We start from the raw sequence: 27,541 nt of genomic DNA on the forward strand, positions 1-27,541 counted from the left end.
CTACAAGAAAACAGAATCACTTAATACTGTTGATGTGCCTGAGAAGGAGGAAAGGGGTGACAATAGCATTGAGAAGGAAGGCCCTCAGTTGTTTGGACAGTTCTACTCTAGACGAGGTACTCGGACAGAGGTGATGACTTGTGATGCTAGATCTACTTCCAATCCCAATGCCACTCCTTCCCTGGATGAACCAAGTCCTACCGAGGAGACCGTGGAGACCCATGACGAGGTTGAAAAGAAGAATGACGATCTTCCCATTGCCCTGAGAAAGGGTGTCAGGTCATGTACTCAACACCCCATTGGTAATTTTGTTTCTTATTCCAGACTTGGGAAAGATTACAAGTGCTTTGTTTCTACTCTTTCTTTGGCTGTGATTCCCAGGACTGTTGCTGAAGCTCAAAGTGACTCCAAGTGGGCCGATGCAATGAAAGAAGAAATAGATGCCCTAAGAAGAAACTTGACATGGGAAGTGGTGAAGATTCCTGAAGCCGCTCACCTAGTTGGATCCAAATGGGTGTATACCATCAAGTACAAACCAGATGGGAGTGTTGAAAGATATAAAGCTCGACTTGTGGCCAAGGGGTTTAGCCAGAAATATGGAATTGATTACTTGGAAACCTTTGCTCCTGTTGCGAAAATGAAGACTGTGAGGGTGGTTATATCCCTAGCTGTGATGAAGGAGTGGAAGATGTATCAACTGGATGTTAAGAATGCATTCCTCAATGGTGACCTCGAAGAAGAAGTATATATGCATATGCCTCCAGGATATGAAGAACCAGAAATGTGTTGTAAGCTGAAAAAGGCATTGTATGGCCTTAAGCAATCGCCCAGAGCGTGGTTTGAACGACTGAGAAGAGTGATGATACGTCATGGATACAAACAAGGAAATGGAGATCACACTCTGTTTGTGAAGAAGAAGGAGAGCAAGGTTACTCTCCTGCTCGTCTATGTAGATGACATGATTGTTACTGGAGATGATGAGGAGGAGATTATCAAGCTAAAAGGGTTACTGGCTACAGAATTCGACCTCAAAGATCTTGGAAAACTAAGGTATTTTCTTGGTATGGAGGTTGCCAGGTCTAGTACTGGTCTTGTACTAAACCAAAGGAAATATACATTAGACCTGCTGGAAGAAACTGGTAAATTGGGATGTAGACCTACTCCTACCCCTTTTGACACTGGGCACAAGTTGAGTCTTAGAGATGGAGAGCCTCTCTGTGAAGAAGACAAGGGAAGATATCAACGTTTGGTTGGGAAGCTAATTTATCTTACCCTCACGAGACCTGATATCACCTTTGCGGTGAATGTTTTGAGCCAATTCATGCATGCGCCAACCGATGCACATCTGAAGGCTGTGGACAGAGTGCTATGCTACCTGAAGAAAAATCCTGGTAAGGGACTCCTGTATGTGAAACAAGAGACTGTGGAAATCGAGGGCTATTCTGATGCGGATTGGGCAGGTTGTGGTGATACCAGACGATCCACTACAGGGTACTGTGTCTACTTGGGAGGAAACCTTGTTGTATGGAGGAGCAAGAGACAGGATGTTTGCTCTAGATCCAGTGCAGAGGCAGAATATAGGGCAGTTGCTATGGGAGTGTCAGAGTTATTATGGTTGAAGATATTGTTGACTGACATTGGAATAGAGATTGAAGGACCTATGAAGATGTATTGTGATAATAAGTCTGCAATCAACTTAGCCAACAATCCTGTACTTCACGACAGAACAAAACATGTTGAAATTGATCGTCACTTCATTCGGGAAAGGATTGATGCGAAAGAGTTGATCTTACCTTACATGAAGTCTGAAGACCAAACTGCTGATGTTCTGACGAAAGCTCTTCCTTCAACTTCATTTGAGAGGAATGTATCCAAGTTGGGCATGTTTGATATGTACGCCCAACTTGAGGGGGAGTGTTGATAGATTGTGGGTTTCGGGTCGGATCCATACCCGACCCGCCTTGTAGCCCGTTTTGGGCTCTACTTAAGTCATGTAACCCTAATCCTTAAGTGTTAATGATAATCTTAAGAGAGAGAGAGTCTGGCTGCTAGTGGGCACCAACTCCTCCTCATTCGTGGTTTTTCTCCCTCGTGTTGAGGGTTTTCCACGTTACATCGTGATCATTGCTTCTCTTCCTCTTCTTCTTGTTCGTATCTCTACAGGAAGTATTGATGATGATTTAACAGCCCTAGAGTTGTGGTCTACCCTTGCCACCACGTATTCTCAAGTATCCGAAGCACGTTTTCTGCAGTTAAGAAGGCAATTTCAGGACATCAAGCGTGGGACGCGTACTGTTTTGGAATATTTGAATGAAATTAAAAGTGTAAGTGATCAACTTGCTGCCATTGGACATCCCGTCATCGACAAGGACAAAGTGCAACAAGCCTTGAGTGGACTGGGAACAGATTTTGATATTTTTTGCACAGCCTTGGAAGTCCTACCTGTTCTTCCATCTTTCGAAGTTCTCAAGGCTAAGTTATTCCAACACGAAGCTAGTCGTGTTCAGCGACAGAATTTGATTCCTTCCAACAGTCACAATGTACTAATCACAGGGACACATGCCTTGCAAGGGAATCGCACTCGTACTTGGATTCCTCAGGCAGGAATGGGAAGAGGGATTCTCCCAACACCACAGGGCATGAACAATACTTCTGCCACATCTAGAAGGGTTCCGACTTGTTTCTATTGCAACAAGAGGGGGCATGTAAAGTCAGAATGTTGGCACAACCCGCAGAACAAAAATAATCAGATTAGACGTGAGAACAAGGCAGCAGCAGGGTCAGCTTCATCATCATCTGGATCTAATGTTTCAGCAGACGTACAACAACTCCTCATGACAGCCCTGTCTAAGCTTCATTTGAAACAAAACGAGCAAGGAGAATGGTATGTGGACTCTGGAGCAGCAGCTCATGTTACTGGTGACGCAGGTAATCTCTCTAGTGCTCTCCCTTATTTAGATAAAGGCTCAGTTGTCACGGGAGATGGTTCCCATCACACAATATCACACATTGGAAATGTACAAATTTCTATGGGCTCTTCTTCGATTCCATTAAAGAATGTTCTTGTTGTTCTAAGTGTCAAGAAAAATATTATTTCAGTGTCCAAGCTTATTGATGATACTTAATCCTCTGTTGAATTCACACCCTCTTCTGTTTATGTCAAGGATGCTCGAACCAAGAAGACATTCGCTGAGGGCACTCGCAAAGGAGATATGTATGTCCTTGAAGGAGCTCCACAAATGTCAAAACCTCACCTTTCCGATTCATGTTTTCCAAGTCATAGTGAAGTCAATGTCACAGAGTATAATAAGCCATCCATTTGGCATGGTCGGTTAGCTCATTGTAGTCAATCTTTTGTTCGAAATCTTGTTGCAGACGGGCTCTTAGATAAGTCTAGTCTGAGTTCTGTCAGTGAGTCCAGCATGTGCTCGAGTTGTCATATCTGTAAGAGCCATGCCCTTCCTTTTCAATTAATAAATAAAAGAGCTTCAAAGGTTTTTGACACAATATATTCTGATGTTTGGGGGCCTGCTCCAGTTCCTTCTTCTTCTGGGAGTAGATACTATGTCATTTTTTGTTGATTCATATTCCCGATATACTTGGATCCATTTCATGAAACACAAATCAGAAGTTTTTCGTTTATTCACTCAATTTCATGCCTTGGTTCAAAATAAATACTCCAGTAATATTGTGCATTTTCAATGTGTTGGTGGTGGTGAATTTATTTCTAATGAATTTACTGAGTACTTACTAGATAATGGGATCACTAGACAAATTTCATGTCCGCATACACCTCAGAAAAACGGAATTGCTGAAAGGAAACATAGGCATATTGTTGAAAGTGCACTCAGCATGATGCATGAAACAGACTTACCTATGACATTGTGGACCGAGGCTTTCCATACGGCTGTACATGTTATAAATCGATTGCCATTGGCTTTGCTTGATGGAAAATCACCATTTTTTCTTTTACAGCAAGAACAGCCACGTTATGAGGAGTTGCGTGTTTTTGGATGTGTGTGCTATGTGTATGTTGATGTTTCCTTGCGAAACAAATTTCAAGATCGTGCTGTTTTATGTAGATTTATAGGGTATGCAGAAAATTACAAGGGTTATAGGTGTTATAACCCTAAAACTGGGCGTGTACATATTTCACGGCATGTTGTCTTTGATGAGAACAAGTTACAGGATCCCAAGGCTACTTCTGTGACACTCAAGGACAAAAATGAAGTTTATGATACTTGGCTTCATGCTGAAATCTTAAGACAAGGGGCAGCAATGTTGACTGAGCACAATGAGCAAGTTGTTAATGAGCCCGAGACATCTGTAAGTAGTTCCTTGAGCAGCACTACTTCCTTGGACAGCATGCCTTCATCTTCTCAGCCCAGTGAGCCACCTATACATAATCGGTTCTCAGGCCTGGTGTATTCTAGGCGATCAGTTCCTACTGCAGTTCCACGCCAATCACAATGCGTGCGACATCCTATTGATAGATGGGTGAGCTATAACAATTTTTCTTTGGATTTTCAGCTGTTTATGACAGAAGTCAGCAAAAAGGTGGGACCAACATCTTATCACAATGCGAGTAAAGAAAAATGTTGGGTGAAGCTATGAATGAGGAAATGGCAGCCTTGCATGAATGTCAGACTTGGCAGATTGTCCCTCGTCCAGCTGATAAGAATGTTGTGGGATCCAAATGGGTTTATAAACTGAAATATAAACCAGATGGTAGCATTGATCGGTATAAAGCATGACTTGTGGCGCGCGGTTTCACTCAGCAATATGGGAAAGATTATGATGAAACATTCAGTCCAGTCATCAAGATGGGAACAATCCGTGTGATTATTTCTCTTGCAGTCTCGTATGGATGGTCTCTCTTTCAGTTAGATGTCAAAAATGCTTTTCTTCATGGAATTCTTAAGGAAGAGGTATACATGGAGCAACCTCCTGGCTACACTACTCATGATTCTCAAAAATGGGTTTGCAAATTACACAAGTCTCTATATGGGTTGAAGCAAGCTTCTAGGTCATGGTTTGATCGTTTTTCTCATCACATACAACAAGTTGGTTTTCTCCGAAGCTCTCTCGATCACTCTTTGTTTATCTATCGCACTGGAGAAGCTACCACCTGGTTACTTATCTATGTTGATGATATTGTTATAACTGGGAATTCTTCTTCACATATATCTTATGTTAAAGGTATGTTGAAGCAAGAATTCAAGATGAAGGATATGGGAGAATTACGATATTTTTTGGGTGTTGAACTTGACAGGACAAATGATAGTTTGACTCTTACACAGCACAAGTATACCCTTGATATTTTGGACAGGGCAGGTATGACTAATTGCAAACTCATCACTACCCCCAGTGTTCTGAATATTAAATTGACTGCATCTGATGGAACTGCTGCATATTCCAATCCCACATTCTATCGCAGCATTGTTGGTATGTTACAATACCTTACCTTTACTCGCCTAGACATAGTATATGCTGTAAATCAGATTTCTCAGTTCATGCATGCACCCACTGAAGGACATATAGAAGCCGCTAAGCGGATCCTACAACATCTCAAAGCTACTCTTGGAGATGGACTAGTCTACACAAAATGTTCCAATGTTTATCTTGGATATAGCATATATACATATATTGATGCCGACTGGGCAGGCGATCCCGATGACCGACGATCAGTTTCAGATTTCTATCTCTTTCTTGATTCTAATCTCATTTGTTGGAGCAGTAAAAAGCAGCGTGCTGTTGCATGATCTAGCACTGAGGCAGAGTATAGAGCAATGGCTGCAGGGACGGCTGAAGCGTCATGGTTACGTCATTTACTTGGGGAGCTCAATCTTCCTATTGTTCGGTCATCATTACTGTTGATAGCTTGTGGGTTTCGGGTCCGGATCCATACCCGACCCGCCTTGTAGCCCGTTTTGGGCACTACTTAAGACTGTAACCCTAATCCTTAAGAGTTAATGATAATCTTAAGAGAGAGAGAGTCTGGCTGCTAGTGGGCACCAACTCCTCCTCATTCGTGGTTTTTTCTCCCTCGTGTTGAGGGTTTTCCACGTTACATCGTGATCATTGTTTCTCTTCGTCTTCTTCTTGTTCGTATTTCTACATGGTATCAGAGCCGTGAAGTTCCGGCGTTTCTGGTTTGTCTTTTGCCCGTGTTGGAGGAGGATTCGCCCGGCACTGTTCATCGTCTCGCCTGGCACTGTTCATCGCCCGTGCCCGACGCTCGTGCCCGAGCTTCGCACGACGCCCTTGCCCGACGCTTATGCCCGACGCCCGACGCCTGTGCCCGACGTCCGTGCCCGACGCCTGAGCTTCGTCTGTTGCCCCGCCGCCCTGATCAGCGCCGCTCAGGATTCCGCCGTCTCCGCCTAGCGAAGACCGGCCCAGCGACGCCCTGATCAGCGTCGTTCCTGTTCAGTCGCTTCCGCCCAGCGTCGGCCTGCCCAGCGACGCCCTGTCCAGCGGCGTTCCTCTCTGTCATCCGACGCATCGCCCACCGCCGTGTCTTTTTCCGGCGGTCTGCTTCCGCCGGTGCGCCGCTCTGCCTGGTTCCGGCGGTCTGTTTCCGCCCAGCGCCGCGCCGTTCTGCTTCGGTTTTTTTTTTTTCTCCGGTGCTGCCTCTCTCGTTGCCTGCTCTCTACCTTTTTTGGTGTTGTATTGTGCTGTTGCTCCCTGCTGCCCTTGCTGCCTACTGGGCTTCACCCGTAGCTAGACTGGTCTGTGATTATGGCAGCCTCTTCCTCGTCAACCGTCAACACCAATCCCACTGAAATAGGGGCTTTTAGAACTGAGAATGTTCCCATGCAGGTCATCACTCTTCGCCTCACCAAGGATAATTATTTCTCGTGGTCGCCTGCTATGACCATGGGGATTGCTGGCCGTGGTCGCATGGCCTATATTGATGGGAGCAACCCCGAACCAGCAAGAACAAGTGATGTGTGGCATACTTGGTTTCTTGAGGATAATCAAGTGAAAATTTGGATTGTCAATTCCGTTTCCGCCGATATTCAGCCCCTTATCCTTCGGAAGAAGACTGCTAGAGACATGTGGGTGGTCCTCGAGCAAATGTATGGCCAAAAGAAGACCGCAATTCGTACTTACCAAGTAATGAAGACAGTCTATGGCATTCGACAAGGGACCTCGTCTGTTGCAGAGTACTATGGGGCTTTGAAAGCCAAGTGGGAAGAGCTTGACTATCATTCTGATATTCCTTGGCATTGTCCCCATGATCAGGCGCTCTATGTTGCTCATGAATGGGAAAACAGGGTGTTCCTATTTTTAGCAGGTTTAAATGATGAGTTTGAAGGTGTTCGAAGCCAGATTTTGAATTCAGGGGAGGTGTCCAGTATTGAAGATGTGTACTCCTGTGTTGAAGCGGAAGAACAGAGAAGGCTTGTTACAAAAGAAGGGAAGAGGGAACTTGTGCCCTATAACGAGAGATCTGCTCTCGTGAGTCGTGGTCCTGGCGGCCCATCTAGGTCTCTTCGCCGGTGCACTCACTGCAAAAAGACAGGTCACACTGTGGATTATTGCTGGGATCTTCATCCAGAAAAGAAGGGAAACAGAGGGAGATCTTTGACTGGGAGAACGCCTGTGTCTGAGGTGCAAGCCTCTAGTGGAGAAAAAGTCTCCATTTCTGCTGACCAGCTTCGTGAACTAAAGGCTTATTTGGGCAGGCTCGATGTCAACAAGACTGAGACCTCAGAGGGAACTACAGCTAATCATGCTCTTGCAGCTATTGGCAATCAAGGTAACTCTTCTGTGGGGGAATGGATTGTCGATAGTGGTGCTACTCATCACATGACAGGTAATCCAAAATTGTTTCATGAGTATAAGTTGTCCTCGGGAAAGGAACGTGTTTCTCTTGCAGATGGTTCCTCTACCTGTGTGGCAGGCGAAGGCACTCTGTCCTTGTTGGACAAATTTCATGTGCAGGGCGCTTTACATGTTCCCCAGTTTCCTTTAAATCTCTTATCAGTCAGTAGACTTACTAAAGAATTGAATTGTGAACTTATATTCTCTGCCGATCGTTGTGTTTTGCAGGACTTGGTGACAGGGAAGAGGATTGGGATTGGTTTAGCTTCTGATGGATTATATCGTCTTCCCATACGTGTGGCTACTGCTCTGTTGACAGCGATCCGCAAGACAGATAAGAGAAGAAAAGATTGTCTTCAGTCTTTTATGTACTGGCATGAACGTTTTGGGTATTTACCTTTTGGGATTTTGAAACATTTGTTTCCAGACTTGTGTTCCTCCTTTGATGTGTCTTCTATTTCTTGTGATGTTTGTCAGTTTGCCAAACATGTTAGGGCTTCGTACCCTCTTTCTTCTAGTTGTGCTAATGAAGCTTTTTCTCTGATTCACTCTGATGTATGGGGACCTTCGGGCATTCATACCCGTCAAGGTTTCCAGTATTTTATCACTTTCATTGATGATTTCTCTCGTGCTACATTTATATACTTGTTAAAAGACCGCAGCGAGGTTCCTCGAATCATCGAGACATTTATTCTTCTTGTGCATACCCAGTATGGTGCGAATGTTAAAACTTTCAGGTCCGATAATGCCCGTGAGTACATGTGTCGGCCTGTTGAGGAGTTTCTTAGACAACGGGGGATTGTTCACGAGACATCCTGTAGTTACACCCCCCCTCAAAATGGGGTAGCTGAAAGGAAAAATCGTCAACTTCTTAATGTCACCAGGGCTCTTTTGTTTCAGAGAAATCTTCCTAAACACTATTGGGGTGATGCAGTTCTTACTAGTGCCTATCTTATTAACCGCATGCCCAGTCGTGTTTTGAATGGTAGGACTCCCCACTCGTTGCTTCCTGGCAGTCGTCCACCATTTCCTCTTCCTCCTCGTGTTTTTGGTTGTGTATGTTTTATCCATGATCACAGTCCAAATGTCAAGAAACTTGATCCTAAGTCTATCAAAGGTGTCTTTGTTGGATACTCCCCTACGCAAAAAGGATACAAATGTATTGATCCTATTACTGGTCGAGCTTATGTTACGAGGGATGTTACCTTCTTGGAACATGCCTCTTACTTTGGTGCGAATCCTCTTCAGGGGGAGCAGTCTGTGGGCAGGGAAGAGTATTCTCAGAGACAGGAACTTCAGTTTATAGATTTTTTGGACTACAAGAAAGCAGAATCACTTAATACTGTTGATGTGCCTGAGAAGGAGGAAAGGGGTGACAAGAGCATTGAGAAGGAAGGCCCTGAGTTGTTTGGACAGTTCTACTCTAGACGAGGTACTCGGACAGAGGTGATGACTTGTGATGCTAGATCTACTTCCAATCCCAATGCCACTCCTTCCCTGGATGAACCAAGTCCTACCGAGGAGACCGTGGAGACCCATGATGAGGTTGAAAAGAAGAATGACGATCTTCCCATTGCCCTGAGAAAGGGTGTCAGGTCATGTACTCAACACCCCATTGGTAATTTTGTTTCTTATTCCAGACTTGGGAAAGATTACAAGTGCTTTATTTATACTCTTTCTTTGGCTGTGATTCCCAGGACTGTCGCTGAAGCTCAAAGTGACTCCAAGTGGGCTGATGCAATGAAAGAAGAAATAGATGCCCTAAGAAGAAACTTGACATGGGAAGTGGTGAAGATTCCTGAAGCCGCTCACCTAGTTGGATCCAAATGGGTGTATACCATCAAGTACAAACCAGATGGGAGTGTTGAAAGATATAAAGCTCGACTTGTGGCCAAGGGGTTTAGCCAGAAATATGGAATTGATTACTTGGAAACCTTTGCTCCTGTTGCGAAAATGAAGACTGTGAGGGTGGTTATATCCCTAGCTGTGATGAAGGAGTGGAAGATGTATCAACTGGATGTTAAGAATGCATTCCTCAATGGTGACCTCGAAGAAGAAGTATATATGCATATGCCTCCAGGATATGAAGAACCAGAAATGTGTTGTAAGCTGAAAAAGGCATTGTATGGCCTTAAGCAATCGCCCAGAGCGTGGTTTGAACGACTGAGAAGAGTGATGATACGTCATGGATACAAACAAGGAAATGGAGATCACACTCTGTTTGTAAAGAAGAAGGAGAGCAAGGTTACTCTTCTGCTCGTCTACGTAGATGACATGATTGTTACTGGAGATGATGAGGAGGAGATTATCAAGCTAAAAGGGTTACTGGCTACAGAATTCGACCTCAAAGATCTTGGCAAACTAAGGTATTTTCTTGGTATGGAGGTTGCTAGGTCTAGTACTGGTCTTGTACTAAACCAAAGGAAATATACATTAGATCTGCTGGAAGAAACTGGTAAATTGGGATGTAGACCTACTCCTACCCCTTTTGACACTGGGCACAAGTTGAGTCTTAGAGATGGAGAGCCTCTCTGTGAAGAAGACAAGGGAAGATATCAACGTTTGGTTGGGAAGCTAATTTATTTTACCCTCACGAGGCCTGATATCACCTTTGCGGTGAATGTTTTGAGCCAATTCATGCATGCGCCAACCGATGCACATCTGAAGGCTGTGGACAGAGTGCTATGCTACCTGAAGAAAAATCCTGGTAAGGGACTCCTGTATGTGAAACAAGAGACTGTGGAAATCGAGGGCTATTCTGATGCGGATTGGGCAGGTTGTGGTGATACCAGACGATCCACTACAGGGTACTGTGTCTACTTGGGAGGAAACCTTGTTGTATGGAGGAGCAAGAGACAGGATGTTTGCTCTAGATCCAGTGCAGAGGCAGAATATAGGGCAGTTGTTATGGGAGTGTCAGAGTTATTATGGTTGAAGATATTGTTGACTGACATTGGAATAGAGATTGAAGGACCTATGAAGATGTATTGTGATAACAAGTCTGCAATCAACTTAGCCAACAATCCTGTTCTTCACGACAGAACAAAACATGTTGAAATTGATCGTCACTTCATTCGGGAAATGATTGATGCGAAAGAGTTGATCTTACCTTACATGAAGTCTGAAGACCAAACTGCTGATGTTCTGACGAAAGCTCTTCCTTCAGCTTCATTTGAGAGGAATGTATCCAAGTTGGGCATGTTTGATATGTACGCCCAACTTGAGGGGGAGTGTTGATAGCTTGTGGGTTTCGGGTCCGGATCCATACCCGACCCGCCTTGTAGCCCGTTTTGGGCTCTACTTAAGTCTGTAACCCTAATCCTTAAGAGTTAATGATAATCTTAAGAGAGAGAGAGAGTCTGGCTGCTAGTGGGCACCAACTCCTCCTCATTCGTGGTTTTTTCTCCCTCGTGTTGAGGGTTTTCCACGTTACATCGTGATCATTGTTTCTCTTCGTCTTCTTCTTGTTCGTATTTCTACAATTACTATGTGACAATCAAAGTGCGATAAAAATTGCTTTCAACCCCATTTTGCATAATCGCACCAAACATATAGAGATTGATCAACATTTCATTCGTCAGAAGGTTGAAGAAGCCGAGATCTTGCCTACTTATATATCCACCAATGAACAGATAGCTGATCTTTTTACCAAAGGTCTCACAGGGCAGCATTTTTGGGATTTGAAGAACAAGTTGTGCATGATCAAATCTCATGCACAACTTGAGGGGAGCTGTTAGCGTATGGGGATCGGGTCTGTTCAGACCCGATCCATTCTCCTTATATCCACACGCCTAAAGTTACTGAGCGGTGGCTCTCCTGTAATATTTTATAATTTTATGTACAAATCTGTTGTAACCTATTAGGGTTATTCTCTTTAATTAAAAGATTAAGGAACGCAGGGCAGTGTTAAGCCGGCTGCTCCCTTTCCTCCATCGTCTTCTTTCATCCTCTCCTCTCAATATATTTGTTTTGCATACGGAGAGACGAGTACTTTGTGAAGATTCTTACAAACCTAACATCCTTTTACACGCTCTTAGCAGGAAGTAAGAAGGAAAGATTGCAAGTATGATGTACCAAGAATAGTTCATGAAGATCTTATCCCTTTAGAGGCCCTTTTCTGCTCGAATTTGGAGTCAATAGATTATCATCTTTAGAAGAAGACTGAACTTCTACATCATACTAATGTTGTGTATCGTACCATACGCATACATACTGTTGATAGATTGTGGGTTTCGGGTCGGATCCATACCCGACCCGCCTTGTAGCCCGTTTTGGGCTCTACTTAAGTCATGTAACCCTAATCCTTAAGTGTTAATGATAATCTTAAGAGAGAGAGAGTCTGGCTGCTAGTGGGCACCAACTCCTCCTCATTCGTGGCTTTTCTCCCTCGTGTTGAGGGTTTTCCACGTTACATCGTGATCATTGCTTCTCTTCCTCTTCTTCTTGTTCGTATCTCTACATGGTATCAGAGCCGTGAAGTTCCGGCGTTTCTGGTTGTCTTTTGCCCGTGTTAGAGGAGAATCGCCCGACACTGTTCATCGTCTCGCCCGTGCCCGACGCTCGTGCCCGAGCGTCGTCTGTCGTCCCGCCGCCGTCTCCGCCCAGCGCCGCCCTGATCAGCGCCGCTCAGGATTCCGCCGTCTCCGCCTAGCGACAACCGGCCCAGCGACGCCCTGATTAGCGCCGCTCAGGAATCTGCTACTTCCGCTCAGCGACGCCCTGCCCAGCGGCGTTCCCGTTCAGCCGCTTCCGCCCAGCGTCGGCCTGCCCAAACGACGACCTGTCCAGCGGCGGTCTTTTTCCGCCCAACGCCGTGTCCTTTTCCGGCGCCGTGCCGCTCTGCCTGGTCTGTTTCCGCCCAGCGCCGCGCCGACTGCCTGGCGCCGACTGCCTGGTCTGTTCCCACCCAGCGCCGCGCCGCTTTGCCTGGTTCCGTTTCCTGCTCTCTGTCCGTTTTTTGGTGTTGTATCGTGTGATTGCTTCTTGCTGCCCTTGCTGCCTACTGGTCTGTGATTATGGCAGCCTCTTCCTCGTCAACCGTCAACACCAATCCCACTGAAATAGGGGCTTTTAGAACTGAGAATGTTCCCATGCAGGTCATCACTCTTCGCCTCACCAAGGATAATTATTTCTCGTGGTCGCCTGCTATGACCATGGGGATTGCTGGCCGTGGTCGCATGGCCTATATTGATGGGAGCAACCCCGAACCAGCAAGAACAAGTGATGTGTGGCATACTTGGTTTCTTGAGGATAATCAAGTGAAAACTTGGATTGTCAATTCCGTTTCCGCCGATATTCAGCCCCTTATCCTTCGGAAGAAGACTGCTAGAGACATGTGGGTGGTCCTCGAGCAAATGTATGGCCAAAAGAAGACCGCAATTCGTACTTACCAAGTAATGAAGACAGTCTATGGCATTCGACAAGGGACCTCGTCTGTTGCAGAATACTATGGGGCTTTGAAAGCCAAGTGGGAAGAGCTTGACTATCATTCTGATATTCCTTGGCATTGTCCCCATGATCAGGCGCTCTATGTTGCTCATGAATGGGAAAACAGGGTGTTCCTATTTTTAGCAGGTTTAAATGATGAGTTTGAAGGTGTTCGAAGTCAGATTTTGAATTCAGGGGAGGTGTCCAGTATTGAAGATGTGTACTCCTGTGTTGAAGCGGAAGAACAGAGAAGGCTTGTTACAAAAGAAGGGAAGAGGGAACTTGTGCCCTATAACGAGAGATCTGCTCTCGTGAGTCGTGGTCCTGGCGGCCCATCTAGGTCTCTTCGCCGGTGCACTCACTGCAAGAAGACAGGTCACACTGTGGATTATTGCTGGGATCTTCATCCAGAAAAGAAGGGGAACAGAGGGAGATCTTTGACTGGGAGACCGCCCGTGTCTGAGGTGCAAGCCTCTAGTGGAGAAAAAGTCTCCATTTCTGCTGACCAGCTTCGTGAACTAAGGGCTTATTTGGGCAGGCTCGATGTCAACAAGACTGAGACCTCAGAGGGAACTACAGCTAATCATGCTCTTGCAGCTATTGGCAATCAAGGTAACTCTTCTGTGGGGGAATGGATTGTCGATAGTGGTGCTACTCATCACATGACAGGTAATCCAAAATTGTTTCATGAGTATAAGTTGTCCTCGGGAAGGGAACGTGTTTCTCTTGCAGATGGTTCCTCTACCTGTGTGGCAGGCGAAGGCACTCTGTCCTTGTTGGACAAATTTCATGTGCAGGGCGCTTTACATGTTCCCCAGTTTCCTTTAAATCTCTTATCAGTCAGTAGACTTACTAAAGAATTGAATTGTGAACTTATATTCTCTGCCGATCGTTGTGTTTTGCAGGACTTGGTGACAGGGAAGAGGATTGGGATTGGTTTAGCTTCTGATGGATTATATCGTCTTCCCATACGTGTGGCTACTGCTCTGTTGACAGCGATCCGCAAGACAGATAAGAGAAGAGAAGATTGTCTTCAGTCTTTTATGTACTGGCATGAACGTTTTGGGCATTTACCTTTTGGGATTTTGAAACATTTGTTTCCAGACTTGTGTTCCTCCTTTGATGTGTCTTCCATTTCTTGTGATGTTTGTCAGTTTGCCAAACATGTGAGGGCTTCGTACCCTATTTCTTCTAGTTGTGCTAATGAAGCTTTTTCTCTGATTCACTCTGATGTATGGGGACCTTCGGGCATTCATACCCGTCAAGGTTTCCAGTATTTTATCACTTTCATTGATGATTTCTCTCGTGCTACATTTATATACTTGTTAAAAGACCGCAGCGAGGTTCCTCGAATCATCGAGACATTTATTCTTCTTGTGCATACCCAGTATGGTGCGAATGTTAAAACTTTCAGGTCCGATAATGCCCGTGAGTACATGTGTCGGCCTGTTGAGGAGTTTCTTAGACAACGGGGGATTGTTCACGAGACATCCTGTAGTTACACCCCCCCTCAAAATGGGGTAGCTGAAAGGAAAAATCGTCAACTTCTTAATGTCACCAGGGCTCTTTTGTTTCAGAGAAATCTTCCTAAACACTATTGGGGTGATGCAGTTCTTACTAGTGCCTATCTTATTAACCGCATGCCCAGTCGTGTTTTGAATGGTAGGACTCCCCACTCGTTGCTTCCTGGCAGTCGTCCACCATTTCCTCTTCCTCCTCGTGTTTTTGGTTGTGTATGTTTTATCCATGATCACAGTCCAAATGTCAAGAAACTTGATCCTAGGTCTATCAAAGGTGTCTTTGTTGGATACTCCCCTACGCAAAAAGGATACAAATGTATTGATCCTATTACTGGTCGAGCTTATGTTACGAGGGATGTTACCTTCTTGGAACATGCCTCTTACTTTGGTGCGAATCCTCTTCAGGGGGAGCAGTCTGTGGGCAGGGAAGAGTATTCTCAGAGACAGGAACTTCAGTTTATAGATTTTTTGGACTACAAGAAAACAGAATCACTTAATACTGTTGATGTGCCTGAGAAGGAGGAAAGGGGTGACAATAGCATTGAGAAGGAAGGCCCTCAGTTGTTTGGACAGTTCTACTCTAGACGAGGTACTCGGACAGAGGTGATGACTTGTGATGCTAGATCTACTTCCAATCCCAATGCCACTCCTTCCCTGGATGAACCAAGTCCTACCGAGGAGACCGTGGAGACCCATGACGAGGTTGAAAAGAAGAATGACGATCTTCCCATTGCCCTGAGAAAGGGTGTCAGGTCATGTACTCAACACCCCATTGGTAATTTTGTTTCTTATTCCAGACTTGGGAAAGATTACAAGTGCTTTGTTTCTACTCTTTCTTTGGCTGTGATTCCCAGGACTGTTGCTGAAGCTCAAAGTGACTCCAAGTGGGCCGATGCAATGAAAGAAGAAATAGATGCCCTAAGAAGAAACTTGACATGGGAAGTGGTGAAGATTCCTGAAGCCGCTCACCTAGTTGGATCCAAATGGGTGTATACCATCAAGTACAAACCAGATGGGAGTGTTGAAAGATATAAAGCTCGACTTGTGGCCAAGGGGTTTAGCCAGAAATATGGAATTGATTACTTGGAAACCTTTGCTCCTGTTGCGAAAATGAAGACTGTGAGGGTGGTTATATCCCTAGCTGTGATGAAGGAGTGGAAGATGTATCAACTGGATGTTAAGAATGCATTCCTCAATGGTGACCTCGAAGAAGAAGTATATATGCATATGCCTCCAGGATATGAAGAACCAGAAATGTGTTGTAAGCTGAAAAAGGCATTGTATGGCCTTAAGCAATCGCCCAGAGCGTGGTTTGAACGACTGAGAAGAGTGATGATACGTCATGGATACAAACAAGGAAATGGAGATCACACTCTGTTTGTGAAGAAGAAGGAGAGCAAGGTTACTCTCCTGCTCGTCTATGTAGATGACATGATTGTTACTGGAGATGATGAGGAGGAGATTATCAAGCTAAAAGGGTTACTGGCTACAGAATTCGACCTCAAAGATCTTGGAAAACTAAGGTATTTTCTTGGTATGGAGGTTGCCAGGTCTAGTACTGGTCTTGTACTAAACCAAAGGAAATATACATTAGACCTGCTGGAAGAAACTGGTAAATTGGGATGTAGACCTACTCCTACCCCTTTTGACACTGGGCACAAGTTGAGTCTTAGAGATGGAGAGCCTCTCTGTGAAGAAGACAAGGGAAGATATCAACGTTTGGTTGGGAAGCTAATTTATCTTACCCTCACGAGACCTGATATCACCTTTGCGGTGAATGTTTTGAGCCAATTCATGCATGCGCCAACCGATGCACATCTGAAGGCTGTGGACAGAGTGCTATGCTACCTGAAGAAAAATCCTGGTAAGGGACTCCTGTATGTGAAACAAGAGACTGTGGAAATCGAGGGCTATTCTGATGCGGATTGGGCAGGTTGTGGTGATACCAGACGATCCACTACAGGGTACTGTGTCTACTTGGGAGGAAACCTTGTTGTATGGAGGAGCAAGAGACAGGATGTTTGCTCTAGATCCAGTGCAGAGGCAGAATATAGGGCAGTTGCTATGGGAGTGTCAGAGTTATTATGGTTGAAGATATTGTTGACTGACATTGGAATAGAGATTGAAGGACCTATGAAGATGTATTGTGATAATAAGTCTGCAATCAACTTAGCCAACAATCCTGTACTTCACGACAGAACAAAACATGTTGAAATTGATCGTCACTTCATTCGGGAAAGGATTGATGCGAAAGAGTTGATCTTACCTTACATGAAGTCTGAAGACCAAACTGCTGATGTTCTGACGAAAGCTCTTCCTTCAACTTCATTTGAGAGGAATGTATCCAAGTTGGGCATGTTTGATATGTACGCCCAACTTGAGGGGGAGTGTTGATAGATTGTGGGTTTCGGGTCGGATCCATACCCGACCCGCCTTGTAGCCCGTTTTGGGCTCTACTTAAGTCATGTAACCCTAATCCTTAAGTGTTAATGATAATCTTAAGAGAGAGAGAGTCTGGCTGCTAGTGGGCACCAACTCCTCCTCATTCGTGGTTTTTCTCCCTCGTGTTGAGGGTTTTCCACGTTACATCGTGATCATTGCTTCTCTTCCTCTTCTTCTTGTTCGTATCTCTACACATACAGTATAGGTTTAGAAAACCTATATGGTATGCTTATGATACACGGTACGCTCGTGTATCATAAGCATATCACCTGTATCGTATGATACATGCACTGTATCATACGATATAGGCGATACACACCCGTATCGTACGATATGGGGAAAAACACAAAAAGGGGGGCCAAACGACCCTTTTTTGTGTTATGATTTTAAATGCTTCTCTCTCTCTCTCTCCTTATTTCTAAACACTCCAATAGACACAGGAGGTAGAGAGTTTGTCCTTTTTCACAAAAGAAAAAAAAAACAGAGAAATCATCGACTTTGGGGAGCCTACTAGCCAGTGGAGAAGCTTTCTCATAGTGGGAATGGTAGGAAGCTTGAAGAAAGAGCATGTTTTGGTTTTTAACACCAAGAAGGTAAATTAAATACATTTGTTATGCAAAATTGCAAATTATAATATATGTTTTAAAAATTTGTTAACTTGTTTTTTTCTCTTGTTGCACTTTAGGCAAATAGAAGCAGTATCTGTGATGAAACATCACACTCAATTTGATCCCATTGGCCTTGACAATTTTGATGTATTAGATTCTTGGGTTGAAGAAGAACCATCTGCGATCCTTGATGAGGACGATCTTGATTTTCTGAACATTGAAGGAGCAGTAAAGCTTTTTGAAGAAGAAGAGGCTGGAGAGCAATGAAATGTTGGTGGCATTCTAACAGAAGGGATTGAAACAATTAATGAAGAAAATGACAATGAAGATGAGGATGAAGATATTGATGCAAATAACAAAAATTGTCGTTGATGAAAGATGATAATTATAGGTTTTGAACTTGTGAATGACTCTACTACTAAGATTGTACAACATTTTCAAGTTTAGAATTGTGATGGATGCTTACTATGTTATTCTGAATCTCTAATTTCTTATTTTTGAATGTTTTGTTGATATATTATGGCATATGAATGACGCATGATGAATATTCCTTATGTATGATGATTTTTTTATACTGAATACATTTTTCTTGTTTTTTTCTGATTCTTCTCTATTTTCCTTAATTTTTAATATTTCTAATTAAAAATTTAACTTTATGATACGCTACATTATGTTTGCGATATGTTATGATACAACGTATAGGTCGGCCCAACCAATATAAGTTATGACATGCTTTTACAACATTGCATCATACAAAAACAAGAGGTTCCAAAACATCAGCATAAAAAATATTTAAAGACTTACAAGGATCCTTTGGAAATACTAATATTTGATTAATATAAATTATAAAATATAAGATCCATCCTATATGAATAACTTTATATTTATCAGTTCATATTTCCAATTCTGCACCTAAATGGTTTGCTTCGGAACCACATGTACTAGCGGAGGTTTTTTAGATATTTTATATAATATGAGCAGTATAACCTAAGACAGCAAAAAATTTGTTGAAAATGAAACTAAAATGTCTTCTTTCAACAAGTTTCCTATTTCCAAATGATAGAAGCCAAATAAAGAGGACCTCATAATATGAAAGAAGTTTGTGGAGACAGCAAAACAATTACACCCATATTGGTGGAATAGTTGTCCAAATTGGGAAAGCACTATACCTCACAGCATCTTCCTTCAGCACTTTCATAGGCTGCTTGTCAAGCAATGCAAAAAGCTCACCTCCAGGGCAGAAGTCTGTTATTAGACAAACGTGTGTGGCAGTCTGTGTAAAACCAAAATAAAATAAGAGCAGAAAATTATACTTATTTTTGGCAAAATTCTCTGCTATCCATCAAGAAAGAGCTGAGCAGTCAACCAAACTCATGGAATTAGTAATGGGTACAGAGGAGAACATAGTGGTAACAAAAGCAAGAAATCATAGTACAAGCAAGCACAATAACAAACACTGCAAATGCCACTGCTCATGCTGCTAAGAAATTTGAAGGCAACCTAGAAACTGAGCACAAACCCATGCATCATAATGAACATCTTGACTTCTTTGAAACTAAGGAGAATGAGGCAGAAACCATATGCGCAGCCAAATTGCCCATGTCTTGCTCTCCAGATGGCGCTGGAGACTTTGCTAGATGTCTATACACCATAAAGCTTAGTTTTACAATTAAACTAGAAGAATAAGCAACCTAACCTGAAAAGAAGTATAGAGAGTGGGAAGAAAAGGGTGATCCAACATAGAAATTATTTCTCTTTCTACGCAAGCTCGATGGACCTGATTTCCAGGAGAAAACAACAATAGCCATCAGTTGAGAAAAAAAGTTCACTGATTGCCTATGAACAGAACAAAAATTATTGGATAATTTTAAGTCTCAAACTTTGCAAAGTTCATAATAAAGGATTTGAGATAGGAAGTACAAAGCACACTCCATATACCTTGTTACGATTTAACATTGTTGACTTATCCATAGCTTTCATAGCATACAGCTCACCAGTACCCTTAAGCTCCACTAGATGAACACTGTCACATAAAAAACTTTGATTAAATTTAAGTTATATCACGTTATGGTCTCACAATAGCAATGGCAAACTAAAATTTAGTTATTGTCGGCATCACGAGTCACAAAATTGAGAAACCTAAAAAGCTGAAATGACCAGTGTGCACAGAACCTTAAAGAAAGCTCACTAAAGCAGACATAATAGAGAACTTAAAGGGTTTACCAGCTGGTTCATGAAATGGAGAGAAAACGACAAGCAATATCATGGGAGGATTCTAATTACAGAGTATAAAATATAAATTGTCATGTCCGTGTAGGTACCCTTAGAAATTCAGAATGTATCTATATTGGAAACAGCAAACTGGCATCATCATGGAAGATGGGACTATGTACAGTAATTTTCTTCCAGGACTCTACCCTAGATGACATTAATGTGAAACATCTGAGACTTACCAGCATCTGTGTAGTTCTATCTATGTATTCTTTTGGTGTTAGGGAGAAAAGAAAAGAGAGAGATAAACATTGAGATGTATGTATTACATAATATTTAGCGACCAAACAGATACCAGTGTCTTTGTGAATTAAGCAATCTAGCAGTGCCATCACATTAGGCGAGCCATCTCTTGAATTTTGGCAAAGTAGGAACCTATCATCTTGAATGGATGAGTTACAAGAGCTACTTGTAACTCAATGTCTTAAACAGTGGGCATTAAAGTAAGAGTTGAATATATAAAGTTTTCCGAAGTCTAATCTTTCATTTTGGATCTGGATTATAGTGGTAAGTGCACTTTTTACAGCAATGGATGTATGAAATATATAAATGATCAATATAAATTACTTATACATATATATAAATATACATATATGTATGCATATGTATATGTATATGTACACAGACGCACACACATACATATATCTACACCACACACACACACATATACATATATGCACACACACACACCCTTCCCATTTTGAGACTGGTTTGTTCACCCTCTCTTTTCTCTGTCACTCTCTCACCTAACCTTTCTCGCTCTCTTCATTTTTTCTTTTTCAACAGCCATTGTCCTCACCCTAGGATCCCCTGCAAGGAAGGAGAACTGAAAAAACGGTAATAAATGGGACTTGTTTAGTCACACACATGCACACACACACACACATATATATAGGTCCCAGCTCACTCATGAAAATCACCACACCTGCACCCTGTACCTGTGTGACGTAGATGAAAATACCATGATGCATTATCTTCATCCAAAATCTCATTGTCATTTGCATTATCTCCTTCATATTCAATATCTTCCATGATGTACATGGGCTCCTCAATATCAACATCCTAAGAAGCAAATCTAGCTTCAAATTAACATTTTCTTCCTCAAAGTGGAAAGATCTCCTTTAGAAGTCAAGTGTGAAGGAGCTTTGAAAACCCAAAACCAAAAATCCTGGCTCTAGTCCGCTTTTTCTTACACCTGTGTATCATGCGATGCACACTCATGTAACTAGGGTATAAGTTTTGGATTTCTTCAAAATTTGTGGTGCGTATCACAATGTATCTTATGAACAGTATGGGATACAACAGTTGAATAGTATCTCTGATACTACAGAGCAACAATCCTTCAAAATGCAGGTCAGGAATGGGGATGGATAAAATAAAGTTCTAAATAATTTTTTTTTTCTATTGTAAAATTAATCAAGGGAAAATCATTGAATGCTTGAGCTACAGAAAATTGAATATGTTGATGACTTGGGCAGGTAAGTGCTCTATCTTTCAATTAATGAGCTCAATAAAGTTGGGACTTGAGAATACTCAAAGCTGAACTTGAAAAAAATAAGTGTATTTATGACATACACATCCTTTCTCTCTTGAAAAAAAACAAAATGAATGCTTGTTATAGAAAATTGAACAGGTTGGTAACTTGGGCAAGTAAGTCCCCTATCTTTTAATTAATTTGCTCAATAGATATATGTCAGGACTTAAGATCACTCCAAGTTGAACTGGAAAAAATGAAGTGTATTTGTGACACGTCACTATTAAAGTTCACTCTGCATAAATTATATTTGGATCCTATATCCTTGGCATATATTTGGGAAGGAAAGTTGGTGAATCATGTAACCCCTGTGGTCACTCTGCATAACTTGTATTTTTCCTGATACTCAATTCTTCAGGTAGGCTTACTTAACCACGGCACATGAAAAACATGATTCTTAAATAAGTGGGAACAACCAGCTGAAATGACCCTGCATGACTCTCACCTAGTCCTAATAGTGCGAGGATAAGAAATTGAAGCAGATTTATATTTCATGATATGAAAATACATTACATACAGCACTATGCAAAGATTAGAATTAATCAATCATTTACATTGAACTCTGGCATAATTAAAGTCAAACCAGAGAAAAGCATGATTGAGCAAAAACATTGTATACATTTATTTGATAAAACAATTGAGACAGACATATTTCATATACTTGTTCTCCAGAAAAAGAAAGACCATAGATATGCAAGATTAATCACCATATAACAAGTATTATTAAAATCGATCACTAATATTCATATGCAATAAATTTACCTGCCAGTGTCACCACAACCCAATGGCTTTATAGGCTTGAAATGTCTCAAATTAATCTTCTCGCCTTGTTGAGTTATCTAAAAGAGCAAAAGAGACAATTTTACGAGTTTGATTGTGATGAGAAGCAGAAAATAAAGCAAAATTTAATATATGGGTAAATTCTTAATGTCTTGCAATGAGAAGTTGTTGAACTAATGCTAAGTCTTCTCATTAACCAGTGACTAACCAGCAATCATTGACACTGGCCAACTTATGCTAATAGGACAATCAATTTTTTTTTTTTTCAGCATCATGGCCGCTTCGTTTATGCATATAGTGTGAAACAGTCAAAGCATCTTATATTGTGAGAAGTGTTAAAGAGTATTTCTGCAATATTAGAAAGTTGAATAATAGTTCTTTAAATATTTTCTTATATTTAGTGGACTGATTTTGTAATTGTTATGTTGTCAACCCTAATCTCTTTTAATATGAGATTAGGGTCACGTGAATAAGCAAGAAAGTGTTTTCCTCTCTCTCTCTCTCTCTCTCTCTCTCTCTCTCTCTCTCTCTCTCGTCCCCTTCTTCCTCCAATATTCAACATGGTATTAGAGCTTTAGACCTAGGGCTGTGTGATCTAGGGTTTCACGCCTAGGGTTCCCTTCTCCTCTCATCTCTTCCGCCAAACTAGGGTTTCACACCTAGGGTTCTTGTTGTTTACAAAACAAGCAAGTTGATTGGTTGGTTGGATAGGGGCTAATCACGTTTTTAACATGTGAAAACGTGATTAGCACCCTTGTGTTGCTGCTGCTGTCGTGAAGTTGCTGAAAGCTGCTGCCGTTGAAGCTTATCACGTAGCTGAAATGGTGAATCAGATTAGACCTTGCTGCAAAATCAAATCTAACTCAAGTGCAGCCGTGGAAGATGTGCAGGCCAAAGAATGTCGGATCTGCTAGGGCAGTTTGATTTGTTTAGCCGTGTGATGCCTGGTGGATTCTCACAGGCAAAGGTATGTCGTGTGGGCAGGTTCAGTCTTTTTCCTGCATCGTTGAAGTGAGACAAGTTTGAAATTGTATGGAGTAGGCAGATTTCTGTTTTCTCTCTGCATCGTTGAAGTGAGACAAGTTTTCTCTACTGTCAAACTTGTGCTTGTTTGCTACCTATTATCGACATCTGAAAGTGCTGCCTGCTATCCACGTCTGAAAACAGTCCGCCAATTTGTTTTGTGTTTCTGTTCAACCTGATCCTTAAGTGGATCTCGTAGAGATTATTGTTGCTGTAATCAGATTTTTATGTTGACCGTGTGGGGCAGAGTCAATCTACTGCTTGTGGATATAATTTGATGTGAGGAGCAGAATGATCCACAGATCGTGGATATGAAATCTATAAGTTGAGGTTTCATTAGTTGTGGACTGCTGCTAATCGTAAAGTTCCTGCTTGTGTTGCAGCCATCGGCTGAAATTATTTTGTTGAGTTGCTGCCTGAGTTAGTGCCTATGTTGCTGCCTGTTTTAGTGAATTTCTGAGTTGATGATTAGAGCCATAAGTGTGTTCTAGATTCTTCTATGCTGTTGTGCCTTGGTTGAAGTTAACTACTGCACCTTATACATACATATTGTGAATACAATTCTGGTTGGAATTTTACTATGGCTGATGGTAATGTGTCTGAGGGTTCCAATGACTACAAGATGGCTGGAAATTCCTTCTCATATGCCTGCACGACTGTGATAGACTCTTCCCTCTCTGTTGGTGCTCCTACCGATGACCCAGATATGATGTGGATGATAGATTCTGGCGCCTCCAGGCACTGTTGTAATCAACCACATATTTTTTCATCATTAGTCAGGTTCTCTACACCACAGCATGTCAGACTGGCAGATGGCAAGCTATCTCCTGTATTGGGCAGCGGTGATATTTATCTCCCACATTTAGGCACTATTACCCACGTGCTCTATGCTCCACAGTTTCCTGTTAATTTGTTATCTGTTAAGCAGCTTGCTATTGATTTAAAGTGTAGAGTCATTTTTGACCCTGGTACATGTTCTTTTCAGGATTTACTAACTGGGAAGATGATTGGTGGCGGCCATGAACGTGAGGGTCTCTATTTCTTGTCTGTCCCAGTAAATGTTGCTGCCTCTTCATTCTCCTCAAAGCCTTCTCCTTTTCAGTGGCATCTCAGACTGGGTCATCCTTCAGTGTCAAAACTTCGTCGCATGCTTCCAGGTATTACTATATCAGAGTCCTTCTGTGATGCTTGCCAATTAGGCAAACATACACGGAGTAGCTTTCCTTCGAGTCAAGAACCATCTAGTCAAAGTCCATTTGATCTTCTTCATGTGGATGTATGGGGTCCTAGTCGGGTTCATTTTCACTCGCGTTTTCGGTATTATCTTGTTTTGGTTAATGATTTTACTCGAGTCAGTTGGGTATTCTTGTTACGGAAAAGATCCGAAGTCATATGTATTCTTCCTAAATTTGTCAAGGAAATAAAAACTCAGTTTGGTTTCATTGTCAAAAATATTTGCACTGATATGCTCTTGAATTCAAATCTTCCATTCTACTTCAGTTTTATGCCAATCATGGAATTCGGCCTCAATATACTTGTCCACACACATCCCAACAAAATGGTGTTGCCGAACGCAAACATCGACAACTCCTAAATGTGGCTCGTACCCTCATGTTGCATTCTCACATGCCTGCATACTTTTGGGGGGGTGCTATTCTTACTGCATGTTACCTCATTAACAGTTTACCCTCGTCAGCCATCCAAGAACGTATCCCATTCAACTTTTATATCTGTAGAAACACGAACCACACAGAGAGAGAGTGGAGAATGAACACACAATCTACGTGGAAAACCTCAGAAAGAGGTGAAAAACCACGGGGAGGCTCTGACCTAGGGGCACACCGCAACCCTAGGAGAGAGAAAAATTATATTTCACTTAATTCAACACTAAACACAAGTGACAATATAAAGAGGGAGAGAGGAGAAGCCGCCTAGGGTACCGAGCCCGCCTCGGTACCCGCGCCCCATAGAACCGGGTCCAGGAATGGATCCGGTTCCCACAGCAACATATTCTAACACTCCCCCTCAAGCTTGGCATACATGTCAAACATGCCAAGCTTGCTAACATTCTTTTCGAATGAAGAAGTACAAAGCCCTTTAGTTAGGACGTCTGCAACTTGATCTTCAGACTTCATATATGGCAGAATCAGCTCCTTTGAGTCAATGCGTTCCCGGATAAAATGACGGTCAATCTCCACATGTTTGGTCCTGTCATGTAGAACTGGATTATTGGCAAGATTAATCGCAGACTTGTTGTCACAGTACATCTTCATTTTATCTCCCAGTTCCACACCAATATCAGTCAAAAGAATCTTCAGCCACAGCATCTCTGTAACCCCCATTGCAACAGCCCTGTACTCAGCCTCAGCACTAGACCTCGAACATACTTCTTGCCTCTTACTTCTCCAAACAACTAGGTTACCTCCAAGAAAGATACAATACCCTGTAGTAGACCTCCTTGTGTCAGTGCAACCTGCCCAATCTGCATCTGAGTAGCCCTCAATAGTAAGTTTGTCCTGTCGAGTATACAACAGTCCTTTTCCTGGGTCATTCTTTAGATATCCCAACACTCTTTCTGCACTCTTCCAGTGACAATCCGTGGGAGCATGCATAAATTGACTTAGCACATTTACCGCATACGTGATATCAGGGCGAGTTAGAGTAAGATAGATAAGCTTACCTACTAGCCTCTGATATCGCCCTTTTCCTTCCTCATCCAGAATAGTGCCCGTCTTGATACTTATCTTAGTTCCCGACTCTATAGGAGTAAGATAGGGCCTACAACCAAGTTTGCCTGTCTCCTTTAGTAAGTCAAGAGTGTACTTCCTTTGATTCATAACCAGCCCTGTCTCTGATCGAGCAATCTCTATCCCCAGAAAGTATCTCAGCTTACCCAGATCCTTGAGGTCGAATTCCTTAGCTAATCTCTCCTTCATCTTTCTGTTTTCTTCTTCGTCACTGCCAGTGACAATCATATCATCAACGTAGACAAGGAGAAGACTCACCAGACCACCTCTCTGCTTTATGAATAGGGTATGATCTCCATTTCCTTGCTTGTACCCAGTAGACTTCATAACGATCCTTAGTCTCTCAAACCAAGCTCTAGGCGACTGCTTCAAGCCATACAAAGCTTTCTTGAGGTGACAACATTTTCCCTCTTGAACATACCCGGGAGGCATGCTCATATAGACTTCTTCCTCCAGATGGCCGTTCAAGAACGCATTTTTAACATCAAGCTGGTCCATGCGCCACTTCCTGTGCACAGCAAGAGCAAGAATAACCCTCACGGTCTTCAACTTTGCAACAGGGGCAAAGGTCTCAAGATAGTCGATTCCATACTTCTGACTGAACCCCTTTGCAACCAAACGAGCTTTATATCGATCTACAGTGCCATCAGGTTTGTACTTCACGTTGTAAACCCACTTAGAGCCAACTAGGTGTGTCCCTTTAGGAATATCAACAACTTCCCATGTTTTGTTCTTAGCTAACGCACCCATCTCCTCTGTCATAGCATGTAACCACTTGGGATCATCCTTAGCATCATCCACCGACCTGGGAATAACAACTTTGGATAAGGTTGTGATAAAACATTTGTAATTTGTACTGAGCTTATCATAAGAAACAAATCTCTGAATAGGGTGAGAAGTACATGACCTGGTGCCTTTGCGCACAGCAATGGGGAGCTCTTCATTCGATGGACTTGGGTCATCCGGGGAGATCACAGGATTGGGATTGGTTCTATCCTCATCACCAACATCTTCCACTGTAGCTTTCTCCTTTCTGACATAAACCTGGCCAAACAAGTGATCCCGGGCAACAATGGGCTGAGCATCCACCGTGACCCCTTCCATATGGCTGCCCTTCTCATTACTGACCGTGACCGTGTCAATCACACTGGGACTAACCTTGTAATCCAAAAACTCCATAAACTGAATTAGCTGATTAGAGGAATACTCTTCCCCTTTGTTCCCAAGACACTCCCCCTGAAGAGGATTCACCGAAAAATACGACTCATGTTCATGAAATGTGACATCCCTCGAAACATACACTTTGGAAGTAGTGGGATCCACACATTTATACCCCTTCTGAGTGGAAGAGTACCCCAG

At 42.7% G+C, this 27,541-nt stretch overlaps 1 protein-coding gene across 2 annotated transcripts in view; it reads right to left on the reverse strand.

Annotated features, from left to right (window-relative positions):
- The window catches only part of LOC116256790 (phototropin-2-like), a 106,726-nt gene that overhangs the window by 26,057 nt on the left and 53,128 nt on the right, over positions 1-27,541 (reverse strand). For both annotated transcript variants that reach the window (XM_031633276.2, XM_050078315.1), the window contains 4 exons: positions 22,395-22,471; positions 19,766-19,850; positions 19,524-19,604; positions 18,997-19,100 (listed from right to left, as the gene is read on the reverse strand). In XM_031633276.2, coding sequence (XP_031489136.1) covers positions 18,997-19,100; positions 19,524-19,604; positions 19,766-19,850; positions 22,395-22,471 — 347 coding nt within the window. The remainder of the gene's footprint in view (positions 1-18,996; positions 19,101-19,523; positions 19,605-19,765; positions 19,851-22,394; positions 22,472-27,541) is intronic.

This window comes from Nymphaea colorata, chromosome 6, assembly GCF_008831285.2.
Source record: "Nymphaea colorata isolate Beijing-Zhang1983 chromosome 6, ASM883128v2, whole genome shotgun sequence".
In the NCBI taxonomy this organism is placed as follows: domain Eukaryota; kingdom Viridiplantae; phylum Streptophyta; class Magnoliopsida; order Nymphaeales; family Nymphaeaceae; genus Nymphaea; species Nymphaea colorata.